General features: G+C 36.2%; 1 protein-coding gene across 9 annotated transcripts in view; it reads right to left on the bottom strand.

Moving 5' to 3' along the window:
• The window catches only part of LOC116713542 (protocadherin-15-like), a 178,426-nt gene that overhangs the window by 55,424 nt on the left and 105,081 nt on the right, over nt 1–17,921 (bottom strand). For all 9 annotated transcript variants that reach the window (XR_004337888.1, XM_032553731.1, XM_032553734.1 and 6 more), the window contains 6 exons: nt 15,613–15,762; nt 13,619–13,812; nt 11,630–11,762; nt 11,293–11,372; nt 8,148–8,241; nt 1,199–1,327 (listed from right to left, as the gene is read on the bottom strand). Coding sequence is in view for 8 of the 9 variants with exons in the window: in XM_032553731.1 (XP_032409622.1) it covers nt 1,199–1,327; nt 8,148–8,241; nt 11,293–11,372; nt 11,630–11,762; nt 13,619–13,812; nt 15,613–15,762 (780 nt within the window). In the remaining variant the exon portion in view is untranslated. The remainder of the gene's footprint in view (nt 1–1,198; nt 1,328–8,147; nt 8,242–11,292; nt 11,373–11,629; nt 11,763–13,618; nt 13,813–15,612; nt 15,763–17,921) is intronic.

Below are 17,921 nucleotides of genomic sequence, written 5' to 3'. Positions count from 1 at the left end.
AACTTCTCTCCACAAAGCCTCTGGTTGCCAAGAAACTACTGATTTTAAAGAGACTCAGAAAGAAACTTTGTCCAATCAAATCAAAACCAAGACTCATCACCACGTTATGTGCATTACACAACACTGTAAGTTGTTCATTTTTGAGGAGAGCTCTTTTTATTTAATATATCTCTGATACCTCAGGGAATGTTTTTTCAAACACTTTTTTTTTAAGTTAATCTGATTCGGACATGACCCAAAGTGCGAAGCCTTCAGGACATCCATCATAAGGTACCGAAATAAACAAGCACCGCTATTGCATCCTAAAACCTCCCAATGCAACATAGAGAGTAGGTTAGCGCTGAGTTAAGCACTTTAATGTACTTTTCTAGTTGGTGACAATCTCAGCTCAAGATGGTGAGTTGCCAGCTCAGAAAGGCTTTCAAACCAGGGCAAGACGTAGGGAGTTTGTGCACTGGACTAAGCCCCTTTCTAGCTGCTCACTGTATTTGTGAGGAAACACTTGCAAGGGAGACTAAAGAAAGCTTTACTGCTTGCAAACACCAAGTTTCTTTCATGTGTCCTTTTGTTCTCTTTCACACTTCATAAACTCATAATGCTTTCTCATATAACAGTGTGTACACCCAAACTGAAGACACTAAACACTTACAGACATGAACATCTGTTTGCACTTGTATGTAATAGAACGCAATAAAAGAGAGACCAGTTAACAAATAACCAATGTCAAAAGATATATAGTAACCTAAATATCTTTGCCAACTTTTTCTGGACTTCAATAAGTACAGGAATGTCTGCGTATTCTGTACAGTAAACGTATAACAATGGTTACAAAAACAAGAATAACAGGCTGGTTTATATTCTTCTTCTGGGTCATATTGCATATACTGGCAGACAATGTCAATTATCTCAATACCCTGATTAATCCACTGACAGAATTCAGGCCCTTTAATCTACATGACTAATAAGAAAATATGACTACACATGGCAGCTCAGCCAAGGCAGCCATCAGGGAGGCAACTGTGAGTCAACTGTGTTGAATAAAATCAGGTAATTCTCAATGGACAGCAACAACAATAACTAAGTCATACCTTACTTTGCAATCTGTATCAGAAATGTAGCTGTGTAGTGGTTAAAATGAAAAAAATATATTACTACTTTAAAATACACAATTATCATATTTAAGTAACATTTCACTTACCCTGACTTGTCCAACAAATAGATCGCCTTGTTCTTCTTGAACAGTAAAATTGGTGCCGAGTGTGATGTTAAATTTTGGGTCGTTGTCATTGACATCAGTCACCACTATGCTCACGGTAGCAGTGGACGTCTAAAACAGAAAGGAAAAGAAACACCAGGATTAAAAAGAGTTTCTCACATGTTGATTTAAAAGAAAAATTTGTGTAAAGACAATGAAAGAAACTAATAAGCATATCACACTTCTGAGTACCTGCTTTCCATTCCAGTTGTGTAACATTTTCCAGCATCACCTTGTGCATTTGGCATAAGGTGAAGCAACAATGAAATCAAGCAGTCACAAATATTAGGGGCATTATTTTGTTGTTTCGTTATGGACATGTTAAACAATTTGGTGGCAAGATAGTTGCAACTGAGCCCATTTGCACCACTGCTATTGAAAAAGCTCTCTGAGATGGTGCAGCAATGAAACAATACCTTGATTTCATATACACTACACAAATAGTATACACTGAAAAAGATTTACTCACTTTTGGACACTGAATGCTCTCAGGTTCCATCTAAATCATTCTAAACTACTTTTGGATTAGTGCAGCTAGCAACAGTTTGAACATTGGACTGCGGGCTGTCTTTTGGGCACTGGATTAGGTAGAGAAAACAATCAAAAAAGGTATGAAATAAAAATTAAAATGAGAGGATTACTTCTTCTAGAAAAGCAACCTACCCCATTCTACAGCAGTAGAACAATAATAAAGTGTAAATTGTACATCCTTTATCCCTTTACATCCAGACTATACAAACTGTGACATACATGTTTTCACACCTTGCACGTGTGAAAACATGTAAGGTATGAGCAAAAAAAACCCCCAAAAAAACCTTTCAGACATTTTATGATTTTTTATTTATTATTTTTTGTCAACTGATGATGTTTTTAAAGTAGGAAATAAATTTAAAGATAGCATTGCAAACTGTTAATTTGATTGTTCATGTAGAGTTAGGACAGACAAAGTCTATGTGTTGCCCTGTGGTGAATTGGTAAATTGTCCAGGGTGTACCCTGCTTCTCGCCCAATCACTGCTAGAGATAAACACCAGCTCCACTTTTACCCCTTCTCCCACAACCCTGCAAAGATAAGTTTGTATAGATGATAAGTTTGTATAGATGATGACTCGATGGATGATTGAAAACTGTGAGATATAATAACACAACATATCAACACACAAAGTCAAACAGATCCACATTTTATCGCACAATAAGTACTTCCTATTAGAGGAGCCCAACTGTTCTGTGGAATACTTGGTTATATTTAGTAAAAAATAATCACCCCAAAAGGTTGCTTAAAGCATCTCTGTAAGGGTTAAAACACTTTGACTGCTTATTTACTGATTTCGAATTACTCCTGTGTTGTCTGCCTTTCTGCATTAAAAGCAAGAAAAAAAAAATCTAATCAATTGTTTTAAACTCATTCTGTTTCACAGATTAGTCCAACTGTCTGACATCTTTGTCTCATTTAGGATATATATTTTTTTAATGCTGGCTGTAAAAGATCAATTAATTTCAACTACCTCCATAAATTGCTTATTAGTTGAAAGAATGAATCTTGGAATCACTCCTGCTTGATTTCATGTTCTAAAGAAAAAATTATTCATTCTGAATATTTTGTAAAGTTTACTTCAGCTATGTCAACATCATTATTCTGTTCTTCCTCCTGCCAAAAACTCTATTAGATATGAGGATAAAATTCAAATCAGACAATCTGATAGTTTGGCTGATTTCTGTTGTTTTTTTCTACACTGTCACACAAAAAGAAAAACGTTATGTTTTAAGTGTGCCTAGATTGAACTCAAATGATGTAAATTATTCTTTCATCAACTGTGCAATTCAAAAATGTTTAAAGCCAGTACAAATAATTTGGATAGTTCAAATGACCTAAAAATCGAAATATTTCGTATGATATTAGTCATAGAAAAAGATGTATATTTTTATACAGTCCATGTAAATGCATGGTTTGAATTGTAATGTTAAAAACAACACTATTTGCAAAAAAACATCCAAAATACTGCTGTTTGTTGATTTACTGCACATCCTTAACATTGAATTTAATGATGTATTTTAGCTTGTGTCAAAGAAAGAATTTAATTACCTTTGGGTTTTGATTAAAAGAGGAAGGTGCTTTTATATTTATTCTCAGACTGTAGTCAGTCTGAGAATAAAGCAACATTTTAAATATTGATTAGATTATTAACTGTGTTTTTAGTACATTATATAATAGCATAACAACAATCTGTGTTTTTCTCACCACATTGATTTCAGTGAATCAAATTACATTTGTATCTTGCCATCTGTTTTCAATTAGTATTTCTGTGGGTTTTTTGATCCCATAGCTCACTTGGCTAAACCAATTCCCCACTGCACCACTCATTAGCACAACCTCTGAGGACAAGTGTATAGCTTATGACCTTCATATAGGGACAAAGTTCAAACCCCTGTGGTGCTTCGATAAATCAACACAGAAAATGGCACAATGTGCAGAAGCTGTAATTGTTGCAGGGCAAATATGCCTGCAAATAAGGGTATGGACTGCATTTCTTTGGGGATGGAAAGATGTGTGATTGTGGTGTGGCCCCAGTGGGTGAAAATACCTGCGAGAAGGCAGCCGTTTGAAGCTTCCCTGCCAAACAGGACGATTGTCACATGGTATAGTTATTGTGAGCCTCCCCACACTATCGTTGGGGAATCCTTTGTTATTGTTTTTCTTTGTTGTTAATTATCATTGGCACTGTAACATCTATAAAAGACGCGCCAAGGGAATGTTGAGGTTGTTTACAAGAGTGTCTTCATTTCCAAAGGAAAAGACAATGTGAATGCATGCAGGACGCTGTTGTAATAAGATCAACTCATTTTCCATTTCAAAAGAGCATTTGGTAAATTAAGGTCAACTCCCAACTGTGGTTTGACTTATATATGACAAAGAAGAAACAAAATCATCACAACCCATTGGACTTGAATCTGGTTAATGAGATGTGATTTTTGATTTAATGTTAGATAGATGAGGCTCTTTGATGTCTGACCTTCTAAATCAGATGTCTGATAGATACAGAGGTGGTTGCTGACATATTCGCTTTTAAGAGATAATCTTGACCAGAAACGTCGTTTAGCAACGACTGATACGATCAGACTATTAGAAGTCTGGTACTCATTCTCGCCAGGAGCGATCCAACTTGCCAGGGTGAATACTTGGGATCCAAGTCAGCTTGGTAGTTTTCACTAAAGTCTGACGAGAATACAAATTTAGAAATCTGTTAAAAGTGGAGGACAATTTGTTTTGTGCAAAACTAGCTGACAGAAAAGAAAAGTATCACAAACAAATGCTTGCTTTCTTCTTTCACTTTTCCACACACATATGAAGGTTTATAGTTTTGGTCGTTTTGTTTGTTCCCAACCGTGAGTTCTCTTAACTTTATTGGCACTGGAGTGGTCAGAAAATCATTTAAGTGTATTTGTTAGTGACTATATACTTAACAACACCTCCAAAAAGGAATTGGTGTAGCCTTGTGAAATTCAATACTTAAATCTGATTTGAAATGCTTTTACAGGGAACCAGGTTAGTTTGGATAGTTGTTTTCCTTTATAAAGGAAATTCTCATTTGAAAACTAACATAATCTGAGTTACGAGTTTTGTCGCACCCCCAGTCACTGGGAAGTTTTCTTTTTAATAAATCAATAATGTGCAGAGCAAAAGGCCACGGGGTGGGTTACCAAGATCTTTTACTAGAGATGCACTCATCTCTAGCTTCTCCTTCTGTTTTTCTTTGCAGTCTAACATTCCAATTTGTAAGGACTATAACACAAACAAATGTGCAGTAAGTCTTTTGATAGAAGTAATAGTTTCAAATCTAACTTAACATAAAAGAATAACATAATTTATGCATCAAAAAATATACTCAAAAAGCACGTGAAACTACATGTCAAGGTTGATGTGTTTATAGATTGGTGTAGGAGTCAGTATTGGACCAGCCAATCAATGTTCAGAATGAAAAGAACATTTGCAGAATATGATCTCTTATCAGTCAATTGCAGCGTTCTTAATGTGATCAAAAATTTCTCTTCATTGATCTACACTTTATATTTATAACACAAATAAGGCAAACTGCATGAAAGTATTCAATGAACGTTTGATCGTTGCCTTCTGCGCACCACCTGCATCAGGGGCATCAATTATTTAAACTTTCAGAGAGCAAGGAAACAGCTTAGTGGAGATTACAGCTGCTGATTTTTGATATGTGGCGAAAACTCCTGTAATTGCTACTAAATATCAGAATTCAGATCCATCACCCTTTACTTTGAAGAAGCAATGGTGCTTGCATGTAAATTAAGATCTGAGATGTTAAGAAATATAATTCACTTTTGACCTCCTTATGGGACCTAAACTTCACAATGTCTATTTGCACAAAAAGTATATAAAGCAAAACATAGGTCCTTAAAGTCTAAAAAAATATAATGTTGCACTTCTGATCCTTTTTGTGTTTCTGGCCAAAATGGCAGCACTGAATGAGTTCCTCACCTCCACACTCCCACAAGCCTTTTCTCCTCTCTCATTTAATTTTCTTGCTGTTGTAACAGGATTACTCTCTAGCTGTGACATAGAACCTACACAAATCAAACGTTAATACATGAGAAAGATTTTGTGCAACAGAAAAAATATTCTTTATATAGCTGTGTGCACAACATTTAGACTGTAAATTCACACTGGGAATTGACGCCTCAACCTACATGGACCTCAATTACCTCCTATTTTCACTCTTACCAAGGCGCCGTCCTACTGTGCCTCTCTCACTCTGTGATGTATCACATAAACGCAGGAACATAGAGTTCGATGCACTATGCCTGCCAATGAGTTACGAGTGTGCAGGTGAGGGGGCAGCAATCAACATCACTCTTGTGACAGCTCATCAGCTAATGTTCATTGCCCATCATACACTGCATCTTAAAAGGGAAAATGCCTTTCACCTCTGCCTGGAATGAAGACAGCTGCTCAAAAGTGAGCCAATTGAGGTGAAGTCTAATTAAATTAAGACAGTTTACGCTATTATCAGCTCTCAGAGGGAGAAACCACAACCAGCATCAATGTTTGTTGATGTCTTTTCTTTCTCAAGGCTGAGGTGTCCTGTTAAGAGCCTACTTGTCGTTTATTTTTTATGAAATGAGCAGGCCTCAACTTTGTGAAAATGTTACACTGCAAATTATACATTATGGCTATGGTTAAGTGAATATTCTAATTTTGATTCTACTTTTTAAAATGCAGATTCATGATAACATTATGAAAAACAATACGGTATATGACTTTGACTAGGATCATTTAAAAGAAACAGGGACTTCAAATAAAATGAACTAATCCATGAATGACTAAAAGTATGAACCAGTGAAAAACAAAGCAAGTGGGCATAAAAAAAACAATCTAACATATACAAAAATGTTAAATAGTGAAGAAAACATTACTAAGTAAACACTGAGAAATTAAACTTGAAAAAAAAACAAACGTTTCAGCTCTAACACTCTCAGTTGTTTAATGTCTGTCTTCATCTGCTAGTATTAAGCTCCAACAATTAACAGGAAATCAACTGATGTTCTCTACCAGTTGTAAAGATAAAAACTTGATGAGTCATGTGTTTCTAATTTGAATAAATTGAAAAGACTTATCTTATACTCTGAATGAACACAGCATGGACAATGAAAATCTAGTACAATTTTTTTAACTGTCATATCTTGGTTTGCAAGTGCAGTAACAAAATCAGACTTTTCACTTCAATAATAGACTTTTTGAACCCAAATGGTGGTACAAGTACCACTGGTGATACACACCTGCATCTAGTAGGGGTGGAAATTATGTGCAACTGGAAATTTAAAACATTAATGCAACAAAGTGGACTGTGGTGGACGGGCACCAAGACTCTGGAGGCATGTCTGTGGCTCCTCTCTTCCTAATGTCAGCCCTGTGATTATGTGTGGGCCCGTACATCCACATTGAACCTACTATACACAAACACACTCCCAACTACACACACCTACAGGTGTTTAGATTGAGGTGTTTTTCCAGATACATTCACAGGTTAAGCAGCGGTTGCCACTGAATATATCTTGTATAAAATTGTATGGTGTACTTTTCAGTAGTGTCAATGTGTTGGTTGTTGCCAAGGTTTCTCAATTTTGTTTTTTTTCTCTCTCTGCAGGTGTAGAGGCAGACTTCTAGGGTCTTAACTTGTATTCTCTTCATGCTCATTTCTCTTCTCTATTCTTGGTTCCTTTTCCCTTTAAATCTTTTCCCCACCTTTCTACCGTTGTTTTCTCCTTCTCCATTTCTATGTCCATTACATTTAAGATAGAACAAATTCTAATAGTTTTATACACATATATGTATATATATATATATATATCCATCCATCCATCATGGAGCATCAGAAACGAACGGAAGCCATAATGCTCCGCTTGTGAAAATAAACTTGCCAAACTCAAACAATGATTCACAGCCATCCAGAACATGATTTGTTTTGGTAATTTAAAAGTTTTGTTGGCTTAAGTGGTCTTTGTTTGACAGTTGTGGGACAAGAAAGTAGGTTGTGAAAGACCGAGAGAACATGCACCAAAGGTCATCAGACCGGGACTCGATCATGTTACCTTCACGTCAAGGACTAGGGTTTCCATAAATGGGTCACACTTTAAATAAAATTAATAAAATAAAATAGGGTAAATAAGCAGAACGTTGTTATTTAACCTCAGCTCTAATTTGGTTTCCCCTGACAGTTAATGCAACAAAATGCATTTTGACGAAAATCACAAACTTTTGTCTCTTGGATCAAAATCCCTACCCAAGTACTTTTATTAATCTTTGTTTCTCTCAAGAGAGCAGCTCTCTAAACAAATCCAGTTGATAAGTGAAAAGAATTGTGCCTCACCCCTCCAGGGTTACCGTCTGTAGCAGTGACAATCAGACGGTACTGGTCTGTGATCTCTCTGTCCAGAGGCTTGCCCAGAAGTAAAAGGCCAATCCTGTTGATAGAGGGCAGAGCAGATATTACAGAACAGCACATTCAGATTTTACTTTTTCCCTCAATTGCTTTATTGTAAAACATGAGCAGCTTATTCATGTTCAGAACTTCATTACATATTTTACCTTTGATACAGTATCAAAGAGTCAAGAAGAGGAGAATCCAAAACACTGTATTTAAATCAAAGTTTATTAAACATGGTCTTTGATCATAGAACATTGGTGGTAGGTAAAGAACAAGTGGGAATTTAACTGCTCTCTTAGTCTTTCCCTTCAGGAAGGGAAGCCATACTTCCCTTGGCTTCCCAATGGGAAGCCATACTCCCTTTCCTTTTAGGAAGAGAAGTATGGTTCATGTGGCACAAACGAGCCCTCCTGCTCATTCGTGCCACTAAGTTTGACCCTGGCATTCCAAGTAAAAAGTGTAGATGGAGTCCTAGGCATGAGGCTGAATTATCTCTGTTTGCACACAGAACACACAAGGGCAAGTCAAGCCACACACAAACTCGGAGACAACAATTTTGTTCCTGCACTCAAGAGAGCCTCTGCCAGAAGGAAAAGCGGAAAGAAAGATGAATGCATCTGAACTCGGTGCTAAATTAATGCCCGTAGCAATTCCCCACTGTCCCCCGCTCCTTCCCATTTCTGATTTAAAGCTCTTGTGGCGAGGCAGTCCAAGCAAAACCTGACCACTCCATTCCTCTGCAGACCCTGACCATTATACCACAGTGCCTCATTTTAAACTCTGACAGGCAAATTACTGAAATTCTGTCAATGTTATCTATTCCTCTAAACAGATGCCACGAGGTTAGAAGGAGAGAACTGTTTTAAATTCCTCACACTCAATGATCCTTGAATTAAGAGGGCAAAAAGAGCTTTGCAAAAACACAATAAAACTGGTACATTAATTTTACAGACTAGCATTAATATATGAAAAAAAGGGTAGAAACCTGCACTTTGAGTTCAGTGGAGATATCCTATACATTACCATGATAACGATTATCTTGATGGGTGATAATGGCATCAGACAAAATGATTAATGCAGAAAAGCCAACTTGGGAGTTTATTCCTCACTGAAGCTGGATAGTTGCACTACACTCAATGGAATGAGTCTGAGAGGTTCACTGATCATGTGTGATAACATCCCGCCTTCTCTGCCCAGCCGCCATAAATGAAAAGATGTTGTCAGATGTATGGGACACTATTAACAGCATTGTCTGGGGTGTTGGCAGTGTGGTCCGGAGGCTATCCTCCTCAGTCACACTAACAGTTGATCTTTCATTCTGCTCAGATCATGTCTCTCTATGCTACATTGGACTTGATGCAGAAGGTGCGAGTTCCCAGTTCCAAAAATGCTTTACTTGAGGCAAGACAAGCAAGATAAGTCACAAAACTGAAACTCAATTTCAGACTCACTAAGTCTCAGTTTTCACATTCAGCAGAAGACGGTGCCATATATTTAAGAGAACAACAAGCAGATTTTCATAAATCATAAAATTGTGATTGAATTTTAGTAGTGTGTATTGCTGTATTTAGTCTCATTATATATTAATGGACATGCATGGACATGTGACAAAGTCAGTGGAGGATAGCATTGTGGGTTTGGTGCTACATAACCTGTTCAGTTAAACACAATGTTGATAAGTGGAGACGGAGAAAGGTTGTTTTCTAAATGAGGTGGAAGCTAAGGGTCAAAAGCACGTTTTGACGTCTTGCTAAAAGAACAACGTCATGACAACTACAGCAGATTCAAGGTGTCTTGTTGGTCATCCAAAAATACCAGGAGTTTCCTGACAGAGGGCCTTGTGTAAACGTAGCTTTAGCTTTGTTCTCGTACTTTGTTTGTCTATGCATTAAAATCTAAATACCAATAAAAAAAGTCAGAAGTAAAATTTTAACTGCATATTAATGTTATAATATTCTAGCAGAGACTACAAATAATAGTATTTTTCTGTTGTAAATAATAGCAACGAGATCATGTTATATATTCCTGTTTAAGATTTTGTGTTACTATAAAAGAAATTAAGATTGAAATTGTGTACAAATGTACACAGGGCAGTTAAAACAGCAGCAAGATATGTTGTCAGAAAGTCTACATTCATCCATGTAGTGATGTGTGTTTTCAGATTAGCTGTAGGGGAAGATCTTCTACAGGAGGTGAGATATCGAGGCACAGCTGTGACCTGTTTGTAAGCACCCTCTCTGTCTTTATCTGGAATGGTGTACGAAGGTCCAATGACACATTTTGCCTTAGAGCTGTGGACAGCTGCTTCCACTGAGCGTGTCACAAACCTTGTGAGAACATAAATAAATAAAACAATTTCTCCCCCCTCCCCCCTTAATACACTGTGTGTGTGAGGTTGGCGTAAGGCCAGAGGGAAGGCTAAACGACCATGTACTAAAATTACACTTCTGCATCTTATGAGATTCCTAAGTTGAAAGCTATAGTTTCATCTTCAGTTATTTAGAATGATACATCTCTGGCAGAACCTTTTCTGCAATAAAAAAATATCTTTAACTTTTAGTAGAGATACAGTACTTGAGCACATTTTAAATCTGACTAAATTAATTTCTTCCCAAAAAAACAAGATCTTCTGCATTGGCTTGTTGTATCATTAGCTAGATTCTAAAACTGACTGAATTTATCTGACTTTCTTCCGTTTGATACTGTCTTTTATCAGTAGCAAAAAAGAAAATATTTCTCTGAATCATATTTCTATTTTGTTCTCAAATCTTTATAATTGAAAGCATCAACAAGGCATGCACCATAAAATTAGGCTTTTTTAAAACCACAGGAACCATAAGTTGTCTTTGTATGTTGTATTTTGCTTATCAAAGAAACAAAATCAAAAGAAACAATATATTAAAATGCAGTGGAATATTTTATCTTTGATTGTGAATATTATTCTTTAATCATTCATCATACATTCATCCACACTGTTTTCAGAAAAAGTGTGGATACAACAAATACTTTTTTTTTAAAAGACTAGATTAAGCTACAACTTAACTTGCAAACAAGTAGAGAAAGCCGGGGGACAAATTTTTGCACTCACGTTCGAGAGAGGTTGAAGACATTCTGTGAATCTCCGCTCACAATTTGATACGTGATTGGATCATTTTCTCTGTCTGTTGCCTGGAAGAATAAAATGACACCAGAACCAGATAATGCTATCAGCCTACAGAAGAACATGACAAGGAGAGAGATAGGATGCATAAGCATAACATAAACATTGATATTAAACTGTCATATGAAAGCAAAACATGCTACGTGTGAAATCTATGCTGTGAGTCAAGTCTAACCTGGACGAACTGTAGCAAAATTTGAACACTTCTGCATCTTATAATGCAGGAATGTGCGTCATACACTGGGGATTTGAATTAGTGACTTACTTGCAGATTGAGGAGAATAGCTCCAATCCTCATGGCCTCGCTGATCTCTAGGTTGTAGGTGATGAGGGGGAAGCGGGGAGGACTCTGGTTGTTGGGTGGTAAAACCTCAATATAGACTGTAGTGATCGAGCTCCTGAATAACAGAAGTGCCCAACGGTGGTATCAGTTTCTGTTTGAACATTTCTTTTTGCCTAACTGATGATGTTCATTTCCAACACTTCCCCACATCTCAGAGAAAATTTTAAAGTTAGTTCACTCAAAGGCAAAGCTCTCATCAGAGCTCGAATGCATAGACCTTTTCCCTCAAAGCTTTCACTTACAGTTCATCTTCTAGTGAGATCACAAACACTTCTTCAAACAGTGAACACTAAAACTGATGAAATACACGCCAGAAGACTTAAGACTGGGAAAGAAATTACAAGTCTTTGCTTTTTTGTGGTAGAGGATCTTGATCAGAAAAACTTCAAAATACAAAAGAAACAGAAGCAGATCGTTAGTTTCCGAAACCACACAAACAAAAAAACCTTGTACAAGCGCATATGGTGTCAGTAAGACCCCACCGGACAAAGTTAAAAACTGGTGGGATCTAAATTAGAACTTTTAGATCCCAAACCAAGTCGCACACTAACCCTAGGTGGTGAGCTTCTCCATTACAGTCTGTTCCTCACTATTGAGGCATGCAGCAGCTCTGGTCAAGTCTCCGCTGATGTTTGCAGTGACATTCAGAAATGGAGAACCTCGAGGTTCTGGTTCTGATGGACTCAAATAAATCTAGATATTGCATTTTGTTTTATAGAAGTTCATCGCTGCCCCAAACAGATCATATATATATATATATATATATATATATATATACAGTACAGACCAAAAGTTTGGACACACCTTTTAATCCAATGAGTTTCCTTTATTTTCATGACTATTGACATTGTAGATTCACACTGAAGGCATCAAAACTATGAATAACATGTGGAAATATGCACTAAACAAAAAAGTGTAAAACAACTGAAAATACCCCTTATATTCTAGTTTCTTCAAAGTAGCAACCTTTTGCTGTGATTACTGCTTTGCACACACTCTGCATTTTCTTGATGAGCTTCAAGAGGTAGTCACCTGAAATGGTTTTCACTTCATAGGTGTGCCCTGTCAGGTTAATAAGTGGGATTTCTTGCCTTATAAATAGTCATGAAAATAAAGAAAACCCATTGAATTAGAAAGGTGTGTCCAAACGTTTGGTCTGTACTGTGTGTATATATATATATATATATATAAATATAAATAACCCAGTCAAAAGATGTAACCGAATAGCCACTCATGGTCTTTATACATATTTTTTTTAATACAAAAAATTTAGTTCACATCACAAGCTAACACTATGTAGTCAGCGCAATCCTGCAGCTCCTAAAAAATGCAGCAAAACAAGTAATTAAGAAATATCAATCAATTTAATTATATTAAATAGACTGATGATATATGAGCTAAAATTAAGAGCAAGTTTCATGAGAAGAAAAACTTAAAATCTGTTCTTTTATCATTATTAATCTTATTATTAATCTGAAATAACTATATGTCTCTGTTATGGCCTGGTAATACTGCTTAAACCCAAAAACTATGCTGGCAAAAGTAACAATTTCTGACAACCAGGAGATGGATAGATGGATGCTTGTATTGCTAAATCATCTACAAAGCAGCTCTTACATTCTGCCAAAACCTCTATTCAAAAAAGTATTTCAATGTGTTCACCTAGAGAAAACTTTTAGAGTCAAAGTTGAATAGCATATTGCATGTTAAAAACAACTTAGTAAACAGTAATCATTGAAGGGATGACTAGTCTATCACAGTTCACAACAAACTGAAACCAACTAACAAAACATTGAGAGAAAAAGAAAATCTGCCGCCTTTTAATGTGTTAATGACCCATATGATTAATAACAACAAAATAAAGTTCTTATTTCATCATTGTTATGTGACAAAGTTGTTGTATATCTGTACCTTCTCTGGGTATCAGGCGCATTATCAGAGGCTTTGACCGTCAGTGCATAAGATCGTCCCACAGATAAGACGACACCAGGCACCACAGTGATGCGTCCAGAGCGATTATTAATAACAAAATCTCCCTGGGCTCCAGCCAGAATCTCATACGTTACCAGGCCATTCAGCCCCTCATCAGCATCCGCTGCAGTTAACTGAGAAAACAGAACAAGAAAAATAGTACGATAACACATTATCAGCACGATTTGTCTGCTTTCTGTTCTGCAGTTTGTAGTTTTAACCGGAGGGGGTTTCAACTAACATTACTTGTGAAACAGTCAAGCAGCCATGTATTTTTTCACAGGGGATTGTGAGGCTTGTTTCTGTGTAACATTTTTTTAATGGACATGTGACATTTATGTAAAAATTAAGAGCTGTGTATTCTACTGTTAAAAACTATAAATTAACGGTCACATTCCACTTCACATTAAGTAGATTATAGATTTGTAAAGAAATAAATTAAATATATATTTTTTTAAAGGTAATAAGTAAACTCAAACAGCGCATTTCTCCAACATTCAAACTCCAAATGCAATAAGGACATTCTGCTGTTTGTGATTATTAGCCTTCGTGCTGCAGCTGACCTCATATCTTTAAAGCTTTGAAACTTTAATCCAAGCTTTCACGACCTCCTTTTTCCATGACACTGACACTGGAGTAAAAGTTGTAGCATCAAATAAGCTTCAGCATGCTCAGGGGGGACTCCAGCTCACATAAACAGCTTATAAAATCGGTTAAGCGGTCAGAGCAGACACTCTGTAACCTCTGGCCTCATTTCAGGCAGGGTGAACTGGCTGCTTAAAAAAATAAAGATTAAACTTGACCTTTTCTGTGTCTTATTCTTTTATTTTGTTTTGGAGAGGCTGTGCTGTAAGAACAGATCAACTAAAGAAGAGAAAGAAGAAGAAAAAACAGGCTCAAGCAAAATGCACTTAGTAGAGTTGGTTTATAAAAGCGTACACACGCTTGTATTTGTGTACACTGACTCGCAAAAGCCACCATAATTTTTGATTCTTTTCACAAGTTGCTACACTAAAACACTAAAACTTCTTTTTATTTAATTGCAAGTTTATGAGCTAGACCAGGATTAAGTAGTGCATAATTATAAAGTAAAAGTAAAATGATACATGGTCTTCTATTTTTTAAAAATAAAAATCTGAAGACTTTGGGTTGCATTTGCAACCAGCTCCCTTAAATTGATCAAACCAGTCAGAGCTGGTAAATAGACTCCATCTGTATGAATAAGTACAACTGTTCTGCAAAGGCCTCTAATGTTATTAGAAAAGGTTATTGAACTAACAGCATCTTGAAACTCAAGATTTGGCACTCTTTTGCACTTTTATTTGTACTCTACTTCCCTAGAATGAACTACTTTGTGTTGATCGATCACATTCTTCATATTAAAATACACTGACATTTGAGAAAAGTCTGAAAACAGTTCAAGTGGTATGGATACTCTCTATACATGTTTGATTGTCTTTGAATATGTTTGACAGAAATAAAAATAAAGACACGGAACCCTTTAAAGTCAGTGTAGTAATTAAATCAAAACAATGACCCAAATCCACAGAGCAATAAAAATGATTGAAGTAATAGAAAAGCAATCCTGCTTTATTTCCAAATCCTGTTGTATGCTGTAAGAGGGGTTGATAAATTGACATCACAAAATCCTTCCGCTATGACTTACTGATGCCAGAGAAAAAAACATTTTCTCTTCCATGTCTGTTACGACTGCAGATAAGACAAAGGGATATGCTCCTGGGCTTTGCCTGTCAACACAATGGCTAAGACTGTTGTGGTTATTCTTGCTGAGCATGAAAAAGCATTTGAAAGAGAGATTCTGTGTGATGAGGACAAAGTCCAGTGTCTCAGCGGTAGATGAAAAAAAGAAAAAAAAAACAACACAAAAAAACGGAAGGCAAGATGGAAGAGAATGATCGCTCTGGATTGATTACCTGTAGCACCGTCTCTCCTGGCTGCATGTCTGTAAAGACTTCAACGCTGTAGGAGACCTGAGCAAATGTAGGCGTATTGTCATTGGCATCAATAACCAGGATGTTGACAGTTACTGGACTACTCTGTTGGACACCATCTGATGCCACCATCTGAAAACACAAAATAGAGAAACACTTAGAAAACTGAAGACCTGTAAACAAAGAACACTTATGCAAAAGAATCATAGATTATTTTTTTTATTCAAACTTCAAAGATGTATGGTTCTGGTATGTCACTGTGTTTAAGAAACTCCTCTCTATATCTTTATTTTCCACTTTGTGAGAGTAAAAGAAATGCCTTCAAAGGCGATTGCTACCAGTAAGTTTGCCTGAAGGATGTTTTTCAAACTGAGCAATCTATGTTTACTTGTTTGTGGCAGCTCTGATCTGCAGCTTTTCTGAAAGAAGCAAGGAAACGGACTAAGCAGAACAACAAATCAAGAGTAGAAAGCAGAGAGGATCGAACCTATAGCTGTGTCAGGAACACTAACAATATACAGTATATCTCAATGCAGACAAGAAATCTCTCCACAAAACTGAACAGCTAAGCTTAAAATTTACAGTACATTAATAGCTTTTTGTTGCAGGGCAAAATATGTGAAGTAAAGATATTCTTCTGTTTCAGAGACATACATCAAACAACTATGCTTTTCACTTTTGATAGCCTTGTTTGGTCTTAAATAAAGCCTACTGAGATTATCATAACTCTAATTGTACTGGTTGTGTAAAAATCTGGCATTTAAATATATTGCACACATTTTCAGTAGGGTGGATGTAGAAGCTTGATTTAACCTTTACAACACCAATTTTAATATACGTCTTGAATCACAATGCTATTAGATAAGTCAATTATGGCTAGATTTTTTAATCTTAAAATCAATATCTTTACTGTGACAATTTCATATTCTTTAGATGGCAAAGCTTCTTTTTATTGAACAGGCTTTGTAACAAGATCTTTCTATTCAGTGTTTGAGAGCACAACCACTTAAGTTTTTTTTTCTACTTTGACATATTTGCTTCAACTGAAGATTTTGCTCTTAATGAGATATCTAATTATTTGCATTTTTAAAAAATGCCGTAATAGATACATTTTGCCAAAAAAAAAAACAGTCACATTTTCAACAACCCATTCAGTTTGTGTCTCTGCTGCACTGATTAATATAACTTTGTGAAGCACTTGTGTAAAAGCAGAAAAACACACACTGAATGCTACGCCTACTCGTTACAGTATTACAGAGCCTAGACAGATAGCAGCATGGATTACAACAGAAGCGTATTGATTCTGGGAATTGTTTCAGAAACGTGAAAGTACAATTACCGATACAGCTTGTTAGGAATGCAAAGACAAACTACTCTCATGACACTAAACAGTATGTAAACAAACTTCTTGCACTAGTTATGTCTGCCTATTCTACCTGGAACATTTTAATAAAAAGTTTTGCCATGTAATGTTCCCAATGTCTTGAATGCTAAAACATTAAAATCTTTCACACAAGGACAGCCTTTGTTTGAACTGCGACCTATTTATGACAACCAAGTGTTATGAATACGCCATAGTGAAAATGTTCACAGTAATTCCATCTCTTTGGTAGTTTTTTACTTTTAATGGGATTTATTTTAATATATTGACATCTCTTTGCTCTCCAACTAATCTGTTTTCAGTATCCAGTCTTTGTGTCTGCAAGAGACATGAATGCTTTTGAGGATCATTTATCGAACACAAACACATTATATGTTGTTCTTCACATATAATGTTGTCCTTCTAAGAATAGAAGTTTTAATTGCAAAGTTCAGCTGTCAGCTTACAATGTCAACAATTATCACTGTCAGAAAGGGCCTAGAGCTGAGAACTTGTCAGTCACTTACCAGTACTGGGCTTCAAACAAAACAAACTGCATATTTCAATGTACTGACAAAAGCAAACCTGACCACAGCACAGTGACAGAAAAAGGTCAACCTTGCACACACACAATAAACTCAAACTCCTTCAGTTTCTATACAGAATATGAGCTCACTAATCCAAGGAAAGGAATCCTTTATGGGTGCAGCTCCTGTACTGTCAGAGACACATTTCAGCACAAGGCAGTCCAAAGTGCTTTACATGAGAAAAACAAAACACAGTAATCTATTTCTAGAATAGGGAAAGGGGGTGTTATGTGTGCATTTTTGAGCTACACATCATGTTATGATGGTATGATTATTTAATGCATGCTTAAGTAATCATTTAATCTCCTATTGCAGCCAATCTGGGTGCATAAACATTTTCCCTC

This window comes from Xiphophorus hellerii, chromosome 22, assembly GCF_003331165.1.
Source record: "Xiphophorus hellerii strain 12219 chromosome 22, Xiphophorus_hellerii-4.1, whole genome shotgun sequence".
Classification (NCBI taxonomy): Eukaryota; Metazoa; Chordata; class Actinopteri; order Cyprinodontiformes; family Poeciliidae; genus Xiphophorus; species Xiphophorus hellerii.
This window is presented reverse-complemented; position numbering and strand designations above follow the sequence as displayed.